Consider the following 20,595-nt stretch of genomic DNA (forward strand, 5'->3'; position numbering starts at 1 on the left):
ATGCAGCTCAATATAAAAAAAACAAATAACCCAATCCAAAAATGGGCAGAAGACCTAAATAGACATTTCTCCAAAGAAGATATACAGATTGCCAACAAACACATGAAAGAATGCTCAACATCATTAATCATTAGAGAAATGCAAATCAAAACTACAGTGAGATATCATCTCACACCAGTCAGAATGGCCATCGTCAAAAAATCTACAAACAATAAATGCTGAAGAGGGTGTGGAGAAAAGGGAACTCTCTTGCACTGTTGGTGGGAATGTAAATTGATACAGCCACTATGGAGAACAGTATGGAGGTTCCTTAAAAATAGAACTACCATATGACCCAGCAATCCTACTACTGGGCATATACCCTGAGCAAACCATAATTCAAAAAGAGTCATGTACCACTATGTTCATTTCAGCTCTGTTTACAATAGCCGGGATATGGAAGCAACCTAAATGTCCATGAACAAATGAACGGATAAAGAAGATGTGGCACATATATACAATGGAATATTAGTCAGCCATAAAAAGAAACAAAATTGAGTTATTTGTAGTGAGGTGGATGGACCTAGAGTGTGTCCTACAGAGTGAAGTAAGTCAGAAAGAGAAAAACAAATATCATATGCTAACGCATATCTATGGAATCTAAAAAACAAAACAGTTGGTCATGAAGAACCTAGGGGCAAGACAGGAATAAAGACGCAGACCTACTAGAGAATGGACTTGATGATACAGGTAGGGGGAATGGTAAGCTGTGACAAAGTGAGAGAGTGGCGTGGACATATATACTACCAAACGTGAAATAGATAGCTGGTGGGAAGCAGCCGCTTAGCACAGGGAGATCAGCTTGGTGCTTTGTGACCACCTAGAGGGGTGGGATAGGGAGGGTGGGAGGGAGGGAGATGCAAGAGGGAAGAGATGTGGGGATATATGTATATGTATAACTGATTCACTTTGTTATAAAGCAGAAACTAACACACCATTGTAAAGCAATTATACTCCAATAAAGATGTTAAAAAAAAAAACTGGTTTGCGAAGTTTCGTGCTGGATATTTCTCACTACATGATGCTCCAGGGTTGGGTAGACCAGTTGATGTTGATAGCGATCGAGACATTTTTTGAGAACTATCAATGTTATACCATGCAGGAGATAGCCAACATACTCAGAATATCCAAATCAAGCGTTGAACATCATTTGCGCCAGCTTGGTTATGTGAATTGCTTTGGTGTTTGGGTTCCACATAAGTTAAGCGAAAAAAAACTTCTTAACCGTATTTCTGCCTGCGATTCTCTACTTAAATGTAACGCAAACGTTCTGTTTTCAAAACAAATTGTGACGGGCGATGGAAAGTGGATACTGTACAACAGTGTGGAACGGAAGAGATCGTGGGCCAAGCGAAATGAACCACCACCAACCACGCCAAAGGCCGGTCTTCATCCAAAGAAGGTGATGTTCTGTACATGGATGGGATTGGAAGGGAGTCCTGTATTACGAGCTTTTTCTGGAAAACCAAATGATTAATTCCAACAAGTACTGCTCCCAATTAGACCGACCGAAAGCAGCACTTGACAAAAAGAGTCCAGAATTAGTCACCAGAAAATGCACAGTCTTCCATCAGGATAATGCAAGACCGCATGTTTCTTTGATGACCAGGCAAAAACTTACAGCTTGGCTGGGAAGTTCTGATTCATCTGCTGTATTTACCAGACATTGCACCTTCAGATTTCCATTTATTTCAGTCTTTATAAAATTCTCTTAATAGAAAACATTTCAATTCCCTGGAAGACCGTAAAAGCCACCTGGAACAGTTCTTTGCTCAAAAAGATAAGACATTTTGGGAAGATGGAATTATGAAGCTGCCTGAAAAATGGCAGAAGGTAGTGGAACAAAACAATGAATGTGTTGTTCAATAAAGTTCTTGGTGACAATGAAAAATGTATCTTTCATTTTTACTTTAAAAACTGAAGGAACCTTTTGACCAACCCAATAGAAATCATATAACTTTTAGAAATGATCTTTATAAACTTGGAATGAAGAATTAAATATATGTGTTATGTACCCTTACTTTGGTTAGTATAACTACACAATATGTGTGTCTTTATGTGTACATATAATTACCAATAGAAGCATTAAATCAACAGAAAATGCAAAAGCTAGATATTGACCACAGCTGCAAAATGCTACTCCATTAAAACTGTAACCATAGAATAGCATTTCAGGTGATCTCTACTCCTGTTTCTTTTTATTAATAATAGTATGAACTAGACACTATTGCTTATTATTCTGTTTTGTTTTATGTTTTAACTTAGAACTTGTATAAAAGTCTGAGTGAAGTGAAGTCTGAAGTGGAAATGGTGATCAAAACTGGACGTCAGATTGTACAGAAGAAGCAGACGGAAAACCCTAAAGAGCTTGATGAAAGAGTAACGGCTTTGAAATTGCATTATAATGAGCTGGGAGCAAAGGTGTGTGCATGCTGAAACCATAAGCACTGGCTACTTCCCACTTTCCTTGTATATTGTAAAGTAAGAGTCAGTAATTATGCACAATTAATGTCTTAGGAAGGCTAAATCATTTACTCCCTACAGATAGATAGATACATGGATACATACATAGACAGAGAGAGAGATAAATTCCAATTTACAGCTCTTAAGAAACAGTAATTAATCAGCAAGGGTCTTCTTTTCAGTCTACATTAAAACATATGTACAGCTCAGAGAGATTTTTATTGGTCCATCAGATAATTCTAAAAGGGTTTCTTTGTTCTAAACTTGCCCCTTCTTTTCATTGTCTATATTTACTTGTGATGACTCAAAGGCTGGTAATTTTATAAACTAATATACCTACTTATATTTAGGACTTAATATTTAGGTACAGTGGAGTTGATACATTCTACATAGAAAGAGCTTTACTGAGACCAGTGGGGAGAAAAGAGTCTGTTTTTACGGCTCAGGTTCCCAACTTTATTGAATATAACAACATCAATGAGAAAATTGTCACTTCATCTTAGACACAAATGTAAATGCTTGCCCATATTTGAGAAGTAGCCATGCAGAGTCAGAATTCTAACATTGCACCCTGAAAGTAGGTTGAAGGTTATGTCTTGAAGCTACAAATTGCAAATTACTTATCACTGAGAGAAAGTGAGTTTTAGATTCAAATGAAAATCTGAAAATCACCATTCATATTAGTGATAGTCTTTATTTTTATATTTTAAAAGCCTTCTAATTTAAAGTTTTGAAAGAGAATTATCTGTTTCAAATATAAATTATTGTCTGGGCCTTTTCTTTGCCTTGAAGAATTTGCACAAAATCTTTGCCTTTGCAAGAGTAAATTTAACATAATGTAGAATAAATCACTTTGAATTTAAAACAATAAAAATGACATTAGAGGACTATTAGTGTCCTGAGTTGATTATTATTAAGGAGTGAATGATTCTTACGATGATGTGAAGACCTCTTTATCCCTGAAAATGTATATTTGGAAGTGTATGTTTATTTAACCATTTGGCACTGAGTAATATCATTAAAGCAAAATGAACGATTACTAAGAAATCATACTTAGCTTTAAAAGCATGACAGAACACAGCAAAAATGTGGGGCAGGCATTCATTTTTGAAATAAAGATTTAGAAACATTAGTGATAAAAGGAATATGTACAAATATCATATTATAAAATGGCAGAAGTCATGTATTTGTTTTCTGAGAAAAAATTGTTCATATTTAAGTCTTCCAAGCACCTTCAACAATAGTGGTTTTGTTTTATGGAAACAGAGGATATCTTAATGTATTATTCTTTTTATATAAATATACAAACCCTTCTATTTTAATGGTCTTCAGAATTTAAATCATTTTACTTGCCTCAGTTCAATATATTACTTTTTTGGATTAGTCAGCTTAGGCTGCCATAACAAAATACCATAGACTAGGTGGCTTAAACAAGAACATTTTGTTTCTCACAGTGCCGGAGGCTGGTAAGTTCAAGATCAAGGTGTCAGTCTAGTAAGGACCCTCTTCCTGGCTTGCAGACGGCCACTTTCTCACTGTGTTCTCACATGGTGGAGAAGGAGGGGCAGTGGGAGGGGTGGGGGAAGGAAGGGGAGAAGAGAATAAGAGGGATGGAGGGATATCTTTTTCTTCCTCTTCTAGTAGGGCCACAATCCTATCTGATTAGGGTCCCACCCTGTGACCTCATTTAACCTTAATTACTTTCCAAACACTCTATATTCAGGTACAGTCACATGGCAGCTTGGGCTTCAATTTATTAATTTTGGGGGCATTTCAGTTCAGAGCATGACACTTTTCTTAACACAATTTTATTAGTTTGGTTAATATCACCAACTTAGCTTAATTGTTCAATGAATAAAAATAGAGTTTCTTATATCTAAATCTATTTAATTTTATTGAGTGATATTACACCTAGCACCCTAGATATAATAATACTTACAGTTCCTGTATGCTTATTATATTACAATATACATAAATAGCAATATTCATTTTAGCCACAAATGCTCATACTCAAAGCCTCAATACTCATGTCAGCCTCACTTACATTTTTAAGCGTTCATGAAATAATGATTTCTACTGTGAGTGGCACTATTTTAAATGTATCCTTTCTCCACCAAAAAACAAAAGTGTAAAACTCAATTTTCCTTAAGATGACAATGTCTCCTGTTTTATTAAAACCTATTTATCTGGATATAAACAAAGTAGAATAAATAAAAGTCAATAATGCATTAGCTCTGGGAAGATAGAATTTCTTTGAAATATTGAATCGAGAATTCTTTTTCTACCAGTAATGCATAGAAAAAATAACTATGCATAGGAACACACCATAAGGTGTATATTTTTTCTCCCACATACAAGTAAAATCCTTGCACTCAAAATGGCAGATGCTTTCACTTCCCTGAAGGGAAGAATAGAAGGGAAAAATCTGTAAAAAAAAAAAAAAATTGAATTTTCAGCCTCAGCAACTAAACAATTTTTTTTTTAATGTACGCACACCTCTGTTAAAGAAACAAATTTTGTTGAGTATTTGGAATTTTTCTCAAAGTTTCAGGGTATTTATTTTCATTGCAGTATTTAAAATTCTTTAAAGATATCTTTGCCATTTTTTTCATGCTTATGGCTGAATTGTTATTTTGTTTGTAGAATATATAAGTGTGTGTATATATATATATACACACGCACACATATATATGTGTGTGTGTATATACACATGTGTGTGTGTGTGTGTGTGTATCAACAAGAGATAAGAGATTCTGGGCTTTTTATTCAACCAGCCAACTCACAAGATGTAGGCACATCAAGTGGTGGAGAAACACAAATTTGTTCATTCTCCGTGTGAGAACATGGAACAATTTGACTTTGAGGGTCTTAGTTTTAAACCCTGAGAACTGGAACACAGGATCAAGTCATGATTTCTCTAATAATGAGAGTGAAAATTTTGTTATGGTATCAAATTTTGTTGCCCCCTTTGGGTAATAAATGTATATTTAAGGAGGAAGTGACCTAATCTTTGTGTTGTTTTTGTGCAAAAGTGAGACACTTTAAAGATTCAATGACAATAAAATTGGCTATTCTAAGTATTTTATAAATATTTTTGCCTTTGGAGAGAAATAGTATTCTTTCCCCATTTTGATTCCTTACCAGTAAGGGCACGCCTCATTTGTAAATGTTCTTGCCTATCTCTTTAACAGATGACTGAAGGGTTTCTAAAAGAAACGTGTCATATCTTCAGTTTGATTTATATCATTCTATTTTAAAAAAATTTGTCCATAATTAATTATTTATATTAGAGAAAATAATAGCTTTTCTTTCTACCTGATGCAGGACACTATCTTTTGGAGAAACGATCTCATCTTCCCTAGACTGTGCTTATTCACTATTAATATTCAGAATATATAATTTTTCTAAAATAGTATTTTTAAAAAGTAAGAAAAAGGTTATTTTAAAATGACAAAAAAATGAAATTTCCAATTAAGTAGCTAAAATTAAACTTGAATTGAAAAAGTAAACCAAACTACATTTTATTATCATTCTTTTCAGGTAACAGAAAGAAAGCAACAGTTGGAGAAATGCTTGAAATTGTCCCGTAAGATGCGAAAGGAAATGAATGCCTTGACAGAATGGCTGGCAGCTACAGATATGGAATTGACAAAGAGATCAGCAGTTGAAGGAATGCCTAGTAATTTGGATTCTGAAGTTGCCTGGGGAAAGGTAAAACCTATATCACTGAAGGTTATTTTTAGCATACATGAAATATGATTTTTCAAGGAACTATTAGTGTGCAACAGTAGATTCATAAATATTATTGTGCTTCATTCTCCCATTCCTCAGAAATTCATCAGTAGTTTAACTGTATATTTCAGGAATACAGTAAAGCCAGTGGGAAGCTTTAGCAAGTGTCTCTCCAAAGCTTGTTTAGAATTAGGTAGGTTATGAATAAAAATATATTCATAAAAATATATACATCCTTAAAATATATACATCAATCCTTAAAAATATATACATCATTAGTCAGAAAGTCAGTCCAAAGATGAGATTCTGTGTTCCCTAGCTTGCCTAAGAGACTATTCAGGTGGACCCCACAGCCACGAGGAAGGCAAAAATGCAGAGACTGCAGACAGTTGGGCAGGACAGACTCACAAGATCAGCAGATTGTTGATGTCGCAGTCATAGAAAAAATCTCATGGGGTCTGTATGACCACTATCGTTTCCATCACCAAACGGCATGGGATTTCCTTTAATCCTCAACTGGTAGATTCTTGCTGTTTCTCTGACAGCCAATCAGACATCATTGTTCTCTGCAGTTCAAGGTCAAGGCACTAATAGCTTAATATTTTTTTTCAGTTGATATATTACTGCATTACTTAAAAGTGTGTTGATATAAAGTAAATAGTTGATATTAATAATGCGTTTTCACCTTAAACTTTGCCAAGCCTTTGGGCACTTAGAAAAAAATAAATCATAGCACCCTCTGCCCCCTCATTTTTTTAAATTAACAAACATGTGCCTGTGTTAACTAGATGTTTAAGAGATCTGTGCTTTATTTTGAATTCAAGAAGCCTATCTAGATTATCCAAATTTGGGAAATTTTAATTGCATTATGTAAAAACTTAGTCATACAGTGAGATCAAAACTGAAAACTGATTTTCTTTATGTAGATTCAGATGACAAGTAGATGTAAAAATTTGTTACATACATTTTTTGTCAAATAAACATTAGGGAATAAATGTCTTTTTCTTCCCTTTCAGAATAGATTTGTTGTTAGAGACAAGATATTTACTTGGAGTTATTAGTTCAGGATCGTATATATTGTGACATTATTACAGTAGTGAGTGTATGGAGGGTACAGATTAGAAGTTACATTGGCCTTTTATTTCCCCTTATCACGCAAACAAACATCATATTTCTATGTGATAATTTAGTTGGGATCAATGACAATCATGTATTTAGGTGCAAGCTGGGCTGTTATAAGAAATAAGCCAAAATTCCATTTGCCAGATCTTAATCACATGATCATATCTAGCCTTCAGGGAGGGTGGCAAAAGATGATCTGTATCTGGCTGAGTAGCCAGTGTGTCCTGCTGACTCAGGGACAGACAGCACTTTTGGCCAGAGCAGTATCAACTTTTCCTTTTCCATCCTAAGATAAAGACAGAGAAAGACCTGAATGATCTATCTCTCTCTATATATATGACCTACTAATGGCAGTTTCAGCCATAAGTACTCATAAATTTTTAAAAAGCCCAGAAAATAGTTATTATCTATTAAAGTATAAAATATGGTAAAACATCCATGGGACATGTAGAGGATTCATGAAAATGATCCAGGCTTCATTCTGTCATCCTTCCCTTAATGCTAGGGACAATATATTTGGTTGTTCATATCCAGTTTAATGGATATGTTAGTTTACTAGGGCGGCCTAACAAAATGCCACAGACTGAGAGGCTTAAACAACAGAAGTTTATTTTCTCACAGTTCTGGAAGCTGGAAGTCTGAGGTCAAGGCTTTGGCAGGGTTGTTTTTTTCTGAGGACTCTCTCCATGTCTTGTAAATAGCTGTCTTCAGATGGTCTTCCCTCTGTACATGCGTGTCTCCCAATTTCTCTTATAAGGACGCCAGTCATGTTGGATTAGGGTCTACCCTAATGACCTTTTTCTTTTTTTAACTTAATTACCTCTTTAAATGTCCTGTCTGCAAATAGGGTCACATTCTGAGGTACTGGGGTTAGGACTTCATCATATGAATGTTGAGGGAACACAATTCATCCCATATTAGTAGAGTAGCTTTCTAAATATAATGAGGAATGCTAACATAATGGCGCACAAAGGAGTAGAGCTATACATGAAGGGAATTTGAACAATTCTGACTACAATTTATAACTCACTGAGGTGAAACTACGGAAGTATGCCACATATGAACTCAAAATTCCAGAGTCTCCATAAGGTCATTGAATATGTCACCTAAGGAGATATGTTTGCTTTAGCCTCACCATAAAATCATTAAAATATCATAAGATAAAGAACTTGGCAAGGTTTCTAGATAATCTTTGTCTTATTAGAAAGCTTGAGTGTTCTGGAGATGGCTCAGCTTACTGAGTCTATATGAAGCATTTTCCATAAAACTCTGGAGCAATACTAATTTGACATCCAACAGGAAAAAAAGGATAGAAATCTGGCGTTTTTCTTTGTCTATATGATAATTTATCACTCCTTCTCGATCTTTTGAAACACTAAGCTGCTAATGATGTACTTTTAGACCCCTTAGTGGTCAAATGAAAAGGATACACATTTACATCTTAATTACATAATTTTTTAATAAACTCATTTGGAAGGTGCTGAAGCTTTTTCAAAAATTACAGTCATATAGTAAAAACATGCAGCTTACAGATATAAAGCAGTCACATTTATGATAATGATTCTACCTTCTTAAAGTGAAAAAAAAGTTAAACTTTTATACATGAAACCCCATGACTCCTTAGTACATTCTCATTTCAAATGCTTTCTTGGTAGATGGAGAACTTGACTCAGACTGTTAGTCTCACCTGCCATTTCAAAAGATAAATGTCAGACTTCTTTTCAAAACAAATTCATTTATTTATTTTTGGTTTCTTTTTAATTGAAGTATAATTGGCATATAACATTGTATTAGTTTAAGGTGTACAGCATAAAGGTTCGACATTTGCATACACTGTGAAATGATCACCACGGCAAGTCTCATTACCATCTGTCACTATGCAAAGTTACAAATCTTTTTCTTCTTGTGATGAGAACTTTTAAGATTTACTTTTTTCGCAACTTGAAAATTTGTATTATAATTTTGTGAGCTGTAGTCACCATCCTGTACATTACATCCTCATGACTTAGTTTATAACTGCAAGTTTGTACCTCTTTTCTTTCATTTCCCACGTTCTTTTTATTTTTTCTATAATGTAGTCAGTAGCACAAGCTTAATCACTTATTCGAAAATCAAGTGATGTTCTTTCCACCTCATGGATCATCACCAGCAATAAAAATCCTGAGATTGGGACGTTTCAGGCAGCACTTTGATACCACACTAGGTGGAAGAAAATCCAACTTTTTTTTTTCTTTTGCATTTTAGTAGTCATTGGCGTTTTATTTCTTCTTTCAGTTTTACTGAGATATAATTGATATACAGCACTGTATAAGTTTAAGGTATACTCCATAAAGATTTGATTTATGTACGTCATGAGATGATGACCACAATATGTTTAGTTAATATCTATCATCTCATATACAAAGAAAAGAAAAGAAAAAAAAATTTTCCTTGTGATGAGAAATCTTAGCATTGACTCTCTTAATAACTTTCATATATAATATACAGTAGTGTTAATTAATCATGTTGTACGCTATGTCCCTGAGTACTTGTTTATGTTAAAACTGAAAGTTTGTGTCTTTTGACCACTTTCATCCAATTTCCCCTCCCCCAACCCCCTACTCTGATAACCATAAATCTGATCTCTTTTTCTATGAGTTTGTTTGTTTGTTTTTAAAGTATAATTGGCCTACAAAACTATGTTACTTCCTGGTACACAATATATTGATTTTATATTTCTATATATTACAAAATGATAACCATGATGTCTAGTTACCATCTGTCACCATACAAAGATTATTATTATTTACTGTATTCCCCACACTATGTATTTCATACCCATAACTCATTTATTTTATAACTGTAAGTTTACACCTCTTAATCCCCTTCCCCTATCTTGCCCCCATCCTTTGGCAACTACATGTTTGTTCTTTGTATCTATGACTCTGTTTCTATTTTGTTATTTATTTTGTTTTTTAGGTTCCACATATAAGTGAAATCATATGGTATTTGTCTTTGTCTGTACCTCTTGAGTGCCTCCTTCACCCATTTCTCCCACACCCCAACAGCCCTCCCCCCTAGCAACTACCAATCTGTTCTCTGTAAGCTTTGTTTTTTTGGATTCCTCATATAAGTGAAATCATATGGTATTTGTCTTTCTCTGTCTGACTTACTTCATTTAACATAATACCATCAGGGTCCATCCATGTTGTAGCAAATTTCAAGATTTCATTCCTTTTTATGGCTGAGTTGTATTCCAGTGTGTGTATATGTGTGTGTGTGTGTGTGTGTGTATACATCACATCTTCTTTATCTATTAATACATCAGTGGACACTTAGGTTGTTTTCATATCTTGGCTATTGTAAATAGTACTGCAGTGGACATACAGGTGCATGTATCTTTTAGAATTATTGTTTTCATTTTCTTTTGATAAATACCCAGAAGTAGAATTGCTGGATCATATGATAGTTTTATTTTAATTTTTTTTTGAGGAACATCCATACTGGTTTCTGTAGAGACTGCACCAGTTTACATTCCCACCAACAGTGCACTAGGGTTGCCTTTTCTTTACATCCTTGCCAACACTTGTTATTTCTTGTCATTTTGATAATAGCCATTATGACAGCTGTGAAGGGGTATCTCATTGTGGTGATTAACATTTCCCTGATGATTAGTGATATTGAGCATCTTCCCATGTGCCTGTTGACTATCTGTATGTCTCCTTTGGAAAAAAAGTATCTATTTAGATCCTCTGCTCATTTTTTAATCAGATTGTTTGGTTTTTTTTCTTACTGAATTATATGAGTTCTTTATATATTTTGGATATTAACACCTTATAGATATGTGATTTGCAAATATCTTCTCCCATTCAGTAGATTGCCATTTCATTTTGTTAATGGCTTCCTTCACTGTACAGAAGCTTTTATAGTTTCATGTAGTCCCATTTGCTTATGTTTGCTTTTGTTGCAATTGCCTTTGGAATCAGATCCAAAAAATATTGCTAAGACTGATGTCCAGAAACTTTACAGAGTTTTATGGTTTATGGTCTTACATTCAACTCTTTAATCCATTTTGAGTTAAGTTTTGTATATGGTGAAAGATAGTAGTCCAGGTTTATTCTTCTGAATGTAGTTGTCCAGTTTCCCCGACACCATTAATTGAAGAGACTGTCATTCCCCCCATATTCATGGCTCCTTTGTCATAGATTAATTGGCCATATATACATGGGTTCATTTCTGGGCTATGTTCCACTGATCTTTGTGTCTGTTTGTATGCCAAAACCACACTCTTTAAATTATTATAGCTTTGATATATAATTTGAAATCAGGGAGCATGATACCTCCACCTGTATTCTTCTTCTTTCAAAGATTGCTTTGTCTATTCAGGATCTTTTGTGATTCTATACATATTTGAGGATGGTTTGTTGTATTTCTGGAAAAAATGTTATTGGAATTTTGATAGTGATTGCATTGAAATTGTGGTTTGCTATGGACATTTGAGCAACATTAATTCTTCCAATCCATGAGCTTGGAATATCTTTCCATTTATTTGTGATTTTTTCACATTTTTCATCAGTGTCTTACAGTTTAAGTGTATAGGTTCTTTAACTCCTTAGTTAAATTTACTCCTAGGCACTCTATTCTTCTTAATGAAATTGTAGAATGGGTTTACAATGAAATTGTAAATGGGTTTATTTTTTTAATTTCTCTTTCTGATACTTTTAGTGTATCAAAATGCAACAGATTTTTGTGTATTGCTTTTGTACTCTGCTAAGTTACTGAATTTATTAGTTTTAAAAGTTTTTTGGTAGAGTCTTTAGGGTTTTCTATATGTAAAGTTATGTTGTTCACAAAAAGTGACAGTTTTACTTCTTTCTTTCCAATGTGGGTGCCTGTTATTTCTTTTTCCTGCTTAATTGCTCAGGCTAGTACTTCTAATACTATGTTGAATAAAAGTGGGAGGAGTGGACAACCTTGTCTTGTTCTTGATCTTAGAGGAAAATCTTTCGGTTTTCTTCATTATGATGTTAACTGTAGGTTTGTGAAAAATGGCCTTTATTATGTTGAGGTACATTCCCTCTATATCCAGTTTGTTGAGAATTTTTATTATGGATTGGTATTGATTTTTGTCATATGCTTTTCCTGCATCTACTGAGATGATCATATGATTTTTATTCTTCATCTTGTTAACATGGTGTATCATGTTGATTGATTTGCAGAGGTTGAAGCTTCCTTTCATCCCTGGAATAAATCCCACTTCATCAAGATGTATAATCCTTTTAATGTATTCTTGAATTCATTTGCTAATGCTTAGTTGAAGATTTTTGTGGTGTCCTTCTCTGGTTTTGGTATCAGGGTGATGCTAGCCTCATAACATGAGCTTGGGAGCACTTGCTGCTCTACAATTTCTTAGAAGAGTTTGAGAAGGACAGGTATTAAATATTCTATGAATATTTGATAGACTTCATCACTGAAGTTGTCTGGTCCTGGACTCTTTTTTGTTGGGTGTTCTTTGGTTATTGATTCAGTCTCCTTACTAGTAATTGGTCTATTCATATTTTTTGATTTCTTCATGATTCAGTCTTTGAAGATAGTATGTTTCTAGGAATATATCCATTTCTTGTAGGTTGTCCAATTTGTTGGCATATAATTGTTCATAGTAGTCTCTTATGGTCCTTCATATTTGTTTGGTATCAGTTGTAATTTCTCCTCTTTCATTTCTGGTCTTATTTATTTGAACCCTCTCTCTTTTTTTCTTAGTGAGTCCACCTAAAGGATTGTCCATTTTGCTTATCTTTCCCAAGGACTTGTTCTTAGTTTCATTGATATTTTATGTTGTCTTTTTGGTCTCTATTTCATTTATTTCTGCTCTGACCATTATTATTTCCTTCTTTCTAATAACTTTGGGCTTTGTTTGTTCTTGTTTTTCTCTTTCCTTTAGGTGTAAAGTTAGACTCTTTATTTGAGATTTTCCTTATTTCTTGAGGTAGGCCTATGTTTCTATGAACTTTGAACTTCCCTCTTAAAACTGCTTTCTCCATCCCATAGATTTGGTATATATCCTTTTGCATTTGTCTCAAGGTATTTCTTTAAATTTCTTCTTTGATTTCCTGATTGACCCATTGGTTGTTCAGTAGTAGGTTGTTTAATCTCCACATATTTTTACTGATTCTTCTGCTTTTTCTAGTCTTCTGTTGAACTCCTCTAGTGTATTTTTAAGTTCAGTCATTATAATCTTCAGCTCTTTAGTTTCTGTTTGGTACTTACATTTTCTGTCTCTGTTGAAGTTCTCCCTGTATTCATCCATTCTTCTGAGTCCAGTGAGCATTTTTTGACCATAACTTTGAAATATTTATCAGGTAAATTCCTTATCTCCATTTCATTGAGATATTTTTTCCTGTGTTTTTTTTTACTTCTCCTTTCATTTGGAACCTATTCCCCTATCTCTGCATTTTGCTTGACTCTGTGTTTGTTTCTGTGTGTTAGGTGAAACAGCTAATTCTCCTGGTCTTGCAGGAGTGGCAAGGAAAAAAATTAAAATAACAGGAATAAAACATTTTAGAATAATAATAACAGAAATAAGATAAAACATTTATAATGGGAATTGCAAAGTTAAACTGTTAATACTAATTTGAAATTCCTAAAGCCCAGTAGCTGTTTCATTCTATTTTTTAAAATTTTTGGCTGCATTGGGTCTTCATTGCTATGTGCAGGCTTTCTCTAGTTGCGGCGTGCGGGATTCTCATTGCAGTGGCTTCTCTTGTTGTGGAGCACGGGCTGTAGGTGCACAGGCTTCAGTAGTTGTGGCACATGGGCTCAGTAGTTGTGGCTCGTGGGCTCTAGAGCACAGGCTCAGCAGTTGTGGTGCACGGGCTTCGTTGCTCCGTGGCATGTGGGATCTTCCCAGACCAGGGCTCGAACCCGTGTCCCCTGCATTGGTCAGCAGTTGGTGCACGGGCTTCGTTGCTCCGTGGCATGTGGGATCTTCCCAGACCAGGGCTCGAACCCGTGTCCCCTGCATTGGCAGGCAGATTCTTAACCACTGGGCCACCAGGGAAGTCCCTCATTCTATTTTTAAATTCAACAATCTGCCTCCATCAGAGTAGTGATAAAGAGGGAAAATTAATATTAAGATTTTGATAGAGTGGATCACTTCTAGCTGCATGGTCTGGACAACAGAGATGCCATAAGAAAACCACAACTGTGATGTTTGTCATTCCATGAATGATAACATATATTCCCTCTTTGTACTGTACAAATCTCTGATAATGGATTTTGCCAGGTTGAGGTCAGAAACACTGATGGCTCTAGTGTAGAGACAGAGACAACAGAAGGGGAGGGTAAGGCAAACTAGGGGAGGTTACCAGCACCTGGGGAGTTGGAGTACCAGCACTGTACAAGATCCCTGAGCTGTCATGATAACCCCTATTCTCTTAGACTACTACATGGGCATTAACAGTTTCACTTGCCAAAAGGACAGGGAAAGTATCTGTTTTGTTCACTGGTTTTTCCCATGCGCATAAAATAGTATCTGACATGTAGTACATGCTCAATAAAAATCTCTTCGATATAATAAATTGTAATTTAAGAGATAAAAATTAAAAGAATGCCAAAGCGTTTCTTGAGAGAAGAGAAAAATGCTGATTTGCTTTCAAAGTTTGGTAATTTTTAGAACAAATGGAAACAATCATCTGACCAAATGCTCCCATTTTATAGATGAGAAAATAGAAGTCCTGGTATATAGCAAATCTGCAACTAGAATCCAACACTATCTCTGATTTTAAGGTATCTAAAGTGACAAAAAGCTATTCATCATCCACAATGAGAATAAAATACAGCATGGCTAAATTTGAAGTGCACCATATATAAGTCCACATAAAAATAACAAAATGAAAATTCTGTGTGCATTTATCACCTATTTTAGTCTGTAATCTATGGCCACTGGTGTGATATTAGATTTTAGATATTATTTGTTAATGTCTTAAAATCATGGCCCAGTGGTTAGAACTCTGTGCTTTCACTGCGAAGGGAACGGGTTCAATTCCTAGTCAGGGAACTAAGATCCTGCAAGCCACGCAGCATGGCCAAAAAAAAAAAAAAGAAGAATCACTTTGGTTAGTTGGATATAAGTAAATCAATTCTGTATATCCCATTACTGGTCCCAGTTGTTTAGCATGTGAATTGAGCACAGAAATATAACTATCGGAAAATAAATATTTCTGTAATTAAATAGAAGTTTATATCTCGGATGATCATTATGTCTGGAAAATATAAGCTTCAGCAAAGTTTAATCTACATGATTTTCTGATTTAACCGCTAACAGATTTCTTTCATTCCGAATTTAATTTCAGTAGTCAAAAATTCAAAGCCAGTTAAATAATTCAGCATATTAAAGCCCTTTAATATTCACAGTGTTATCTAAAAATTAAAATGGTTAAATATCATTCCCTAGAAAAATAATTTTTGTCCTTTAATAGTTTAAAGGTTTAATAGTTTAATAGTCTAATCCATCAACTTTTTGGATAATTCAAATTTACCATTTTGCATAAATTGACCATTAATTTTTATTAACAGTAGTCTTGGGATACCAAGAGTTACATGTTAGAATCACACACACACACACACACACACACACACACACACAAACACAAATGTTTAACTCAGGGTATTAAATAATGCAAAATAATTCATGTCTAAATAGCCACTTATGTAACAAGTCATGATTTTCACATTTATTTCAGGGACAAATTTTTATAATAGTCAACATTAGGAACAACAATTATAACTTTCCTCAATTATCCTTCTGCTGTCACTTCAATGCTAAAATTTAATGAGAGTTACCCACTAAGATCTCATGACATAACGTATCATTCTGTTTTGCCAGTGGTTCTCAGCATTGGCCGCACATTGAAATCACCTGGGGAACTTTAAAAGCCTACCAGTGCTGAGGGCCCAGCGGCAGAAATTCTGATTTAATTGGTCTGAGTGTGGCCAGTGTCTCTAATATTCAGCAAAGTTTGAGAACCACTAGCTAGTGCAGTACAAGCAGTCTTACGAGTTCTATGTTCAGTTCAGCCAATGATGTCCTGTAGTGTTTTTTTGTTTTTTTGTTTTTTTTTAACAATTATCTTTCACGGTTTAAAGAGATCTGGCCTCTGGTCCTAGATTATCTGGATAATTGCATCAACTCATCTCTCCCCTTAGCTATAAAAGCATGAGAACTATTACTTATTTCTACAGTCTGTTACCCTATCATTCCCGTGAAAAATTACATATCTTTTCTAAAGAGAGCACAGTAATTTATCTGTGAAGTGAAATAACACTAGCAGATCATTAACTTTGTACAATGAATGCATCAAGCAGCTGTTACTTAGAAAATAGAACATCTGTTAAATGCCACTGGAGTCACTATTCACTGTCATTATAGTTATAGCTATAATTTCTGTTCTCCATATTCTGCTTTCATGAAATTCTTTTTTACTAGGCAATGCATTATTAATAAAAAGTCAATACACACTGGTATAAAATCGACTATTTAATGTTTTGTATTCTTTTAAAATGTATCATTATATTATTCCATCACATTAGCCTAATAATAAAATATGTTCGAATCCTTGGACCATGTCGGAGTAATGTAGGACGTGAAAAAACAATATCATGTTTTATCACATTTAAGACATATTAGATTGAATGATACACTGTTGATTTAATTACAGCTATTGTAAATCAAAAGAAACACCCCCTTAAATGTGAACATATATTGTACGTTTTATCTCAATTTCAGACCTTAATATGTGACAAATGCACATCTTAGAATTGCAGTAATGTGGTAAATTTGTTCACTTTCTTCCCGTGAATATGTTTTGTAGCTAAAGGTAAAAACTCTCTCCCATTTCTGATGACCAGAAATGGTATAATATTTATGCAGACTGACTGAAGGCAGAATTCACTTGGTGAGGGTAACCTTTTAAAATACCTTTTTTGGGTGTGTTAGTTAACTCTTCATCCATATAGTGGGAACTTGCACAAGAGATGAAGAAAGATGAAATAAACAGGAATTTTGTAGCATCCTAGTAAAGGATGGAAAATATATGGAAATGGTGTTATGGCACACATTTGACTAAAGGTGGGACTGAGTGAAGATAGAATCTATGGGACAGGGGACACCTAAGAGATAAAAAAAGGGGAGAGGGATGAATTGGGCGATTGGGATTGACATGTATACACTGATGTGTATAAAATTGATGACTAATAAGAACCTGCTGTAGAAAAAAATAAAATAAAATTCAAAAATTCAAAATAAAAGAATTCATAAAAAAAGGGAAGAGGGTGGGAATAATAGGAAATCAGATTGAGAAGCTTTCCTAAGAATATAAATCCATCAGAAATTCCAGGAGAATTTGTGGAAAGCATTGGACCTCTGAAAATGTGAAATGGGTGAAAGAGAGGGTCAAGCGCAAGTGGGTTTTGTTTCTCTGCCCCTGTTGGCAAATATCTGTGGATGTGTTCCTATGGGACCAGATAATTAATCCAACACTTTTTACTATTTTACCTTTAAATCAATTAAAGATGTTTCCATCACATAATTTTATGATCAACAGAGCCTGACAGAACAGGTTTTTCCAGCCTGCTACCTCATCAGTGAAGAGAGTTGATGAAGCTGATGGTGAAATCCTGAACCTCTCAGGCCATTTAAAATTAGACTCAAGTGATTTAATTTATAGTTATGAGGGATGAATCAGAATGTAGTTTCCATCCTTCACATGAACACATGGGTGGGTGTCTTAATTAGGAGAAATTAACCTATGCTACCCATTTCTTTTATTATAAGAAAATTGTTCTAGCATTTAAAAAATTGCTATGGCTACGAAAAAGTAGAGAGCAAATTTGTTTCTTTAAAATCATAGAGGTTAGTGTTTAATATTTCAACTATTCTGGAGCTATCAAATGTTACAAATTAAATATATGGAAAATAAAGAAAAATGTTAGATTTTGTGGCAATTGATATTTACATTGAGTTCTACTCTTATCTGACATTTTTTTTCCTGTATCATAAAACCCCAGAGCACCAAGTAGATAGTTCACATTAAGCTGCTGTTGAAACTCCTGTAACTAGACTTATGACCATTTCATAGGTCAAAATAAAACTGTGTCCATAATTTTGCTTTTAATTCAACCTTAAAATTGATCCTAGAATCTGTCACACTACTGCATGATTGAAAAAACTACGAGAGCTGATTTACAATTTATTCAATTTAATCATTGAATTTGAACTTGCCCATTCAGAAGGGTAGACCTTCCCAAACCCTCTCCAACCCTCACCTCATAAGGCAACAGAAGAAACCATGTGTGCTGAGGATTGAATGCCTTTTGAGAGGAAGAAGTGTATTTTCAGTTCTTTCTCCCCATCTCACCAACCCCATAAATAAGTCTACCTTTCTTAAAGAGGTAAGGGTATAGAGAGAATGGCCAACACAGTAGCTGTAGTTTAATTCAGTAATTCAGTTCTCAATACATCTGCAAGTATAGACATTCTTCTGTTAAGGGAGACTTTTAGAGCATGGAAAAATGGTTCCTTGACATCTTAAAATATATGTTTTTAGTTTCCAGTGAGTACCCCATATTCCCCTTTTGGTGGCTTTTGATTCCAACCTTTGTACTTTCTCATCATTTTATACTTTGTCTTTAGTCAGTCTAAACCATCCAGTCCTTTATGGTAAACTCTGGTTTCAATTATCACCTCTCCCTTGAAGCCATTCATGCTTATCCCAGCCATGAATTATCTTTTCCTCAAAATTATGTTCTTTCTAATATGATATCAAATTGTTTGCTTGTGTTTCAACTTTTCTCTGCAGCTACACTTTAGGTAGCATTAGAGCAAGGTATGCAGAGACTGCCTCCTTCCTTATCTCTGGCAGTGAATGGCACAGTGCAGAGTGGGTATTAAGCATCTAATGTACATTGACTCATTGAAATTTAAGTAAGATCTTCACAGAGCAAGATCAGCATATTTTTTAAAATCTAAGATCCTATTATTTGTAAGCCATGCCATTAATTAAAAATGCTTTTGTGGGGGGCTTCCCTGGTGGCGCAGCGGTTGAGAATCTGCCTGCTAATGCAGGGGACACGGGTTCAAGCCCTGGTCTGGGAGGATCCCACATGCCGCGGAGCAGCTAGGCCCATGGGCCACAACTACTGAGCCTGCGCGTCAGGAGCCTGTGCTCCGCAACAAGAGAGGCGGCGATAGTGAGAGGCCCGCGCACCGCGATGAAGAGTGGCCCCCACTTGCCACAACTAGAGAAAGCCCTCGCACAGAAATGAAGACCCAACACAGCAAAAATAAATAAATTAATTAATAAACTTCTACCTCCAACATCTTCTTTAAAAAAAAATGCTTTTGTGGGGGAAAATAAAAAATCCATTAAACGAGCACAATATTTTTCCTAACCAAAAATAGCATTTATACAAATGATTCAATACCAGTTTATTCTTGAATACCACATGTAAAGGTTTGACTTTAGGTCTTTTTACAGTAGGAGTGTAAATTTTCCCCTGATTCACTTTTGGCCGTAAACAGTTATACACTACCACAGTGAACACTGGTTTTTTTCAAGCTCATGTTCATGATGGTGTTAACTTCAACATGTTTGAGTTTTACCTTACAACATTGAAAAACATAAAATGAAACCAGAAATTAGTCCACATTTCCTGTTTTCTTGTTCTTATTAACTGAATGAAGTATCACAGGACATTAAACATTTTCTCTTGAAAATTAGCTGGAGAATTTAGGTAGATTTTAATGAATAATGGTTGTTTGTGACCCATTAACTGTTTGCAACAATATTTCCTAAATTCAAAACTTCTCTGATCTCTTCTGAGATTTGGAAATTTCCACTGCCTTTAGTCGCATTGCCTGGCTTAGAAGGGACAAATGTCTGTACGCAACGACTTTTTGTATCAAAGTTTAAACATAGTATCATCTTTCTGAAGTTATTTTAAGAGATAGTTAGTGATCCAAATATAAATTAAGCTTTCTTTAACTTTGTGAGGTGTTACCTTTATGAGTAAATGAACTATAGTGACAAGGCACTAGTCTGGAATATAGGAAGTAGGAAATGCTTATTTACATATATTTTCATATTTTTGTCATAGTCAAATATAAGTTTTATAAAGGTAAGGACTTGGTGTCTCTATCATTTTATCCACAGTGCCTAGAATAGTGGCTACCACGTATGGTTGTAAAGATTGTGTGCTACACAA

At 34.7% G+C, this 20,595-nt stretch overlaps 1 protein-coding gene across 1 annotated transcript in view; it reads left to right on the forward strand.

Annotated features, from left to right (window-relative positions):
• DMD (dystrophin) overlaps positions 1 to 20,595 on the forward strand; it is a 1,809,438-nt gene that overhangs the window by 466,051 nt on the left and 1,322,792 nt on the right. The window contains exons 31-32 of the mRNA XM_007456856.1: positions 2,305 to 2,460; positions 6,043 to 6,213. Coding sequence (XP_007456918.1) covers positions 2,305 to 2,460; positions 6,043 to 6,213 — 327 coding nt within the window. The remainder of the gene's footprint in view (positions 1 to 2,304; positions 2,461 to 6,042; positions 6,214 to 20,595) is intronic.

The sequence above is a fragment of the Lipotes vexillifer genome, unplaced genomic scaffold, assembly GCF_000442215.2.
Source record: "Lipotes vexillifer unplaced genomic scaffold, Lipotes_vexillifer_v1.1 scaffold207, whole genome shotgun sequence".
Taxonomy (NCBI): Eukaryota; Metazoa; Chordata; class Mammalia; order Artiodactyla; family Lipotidae; genus Lipotes; species Lipotes vexillifer.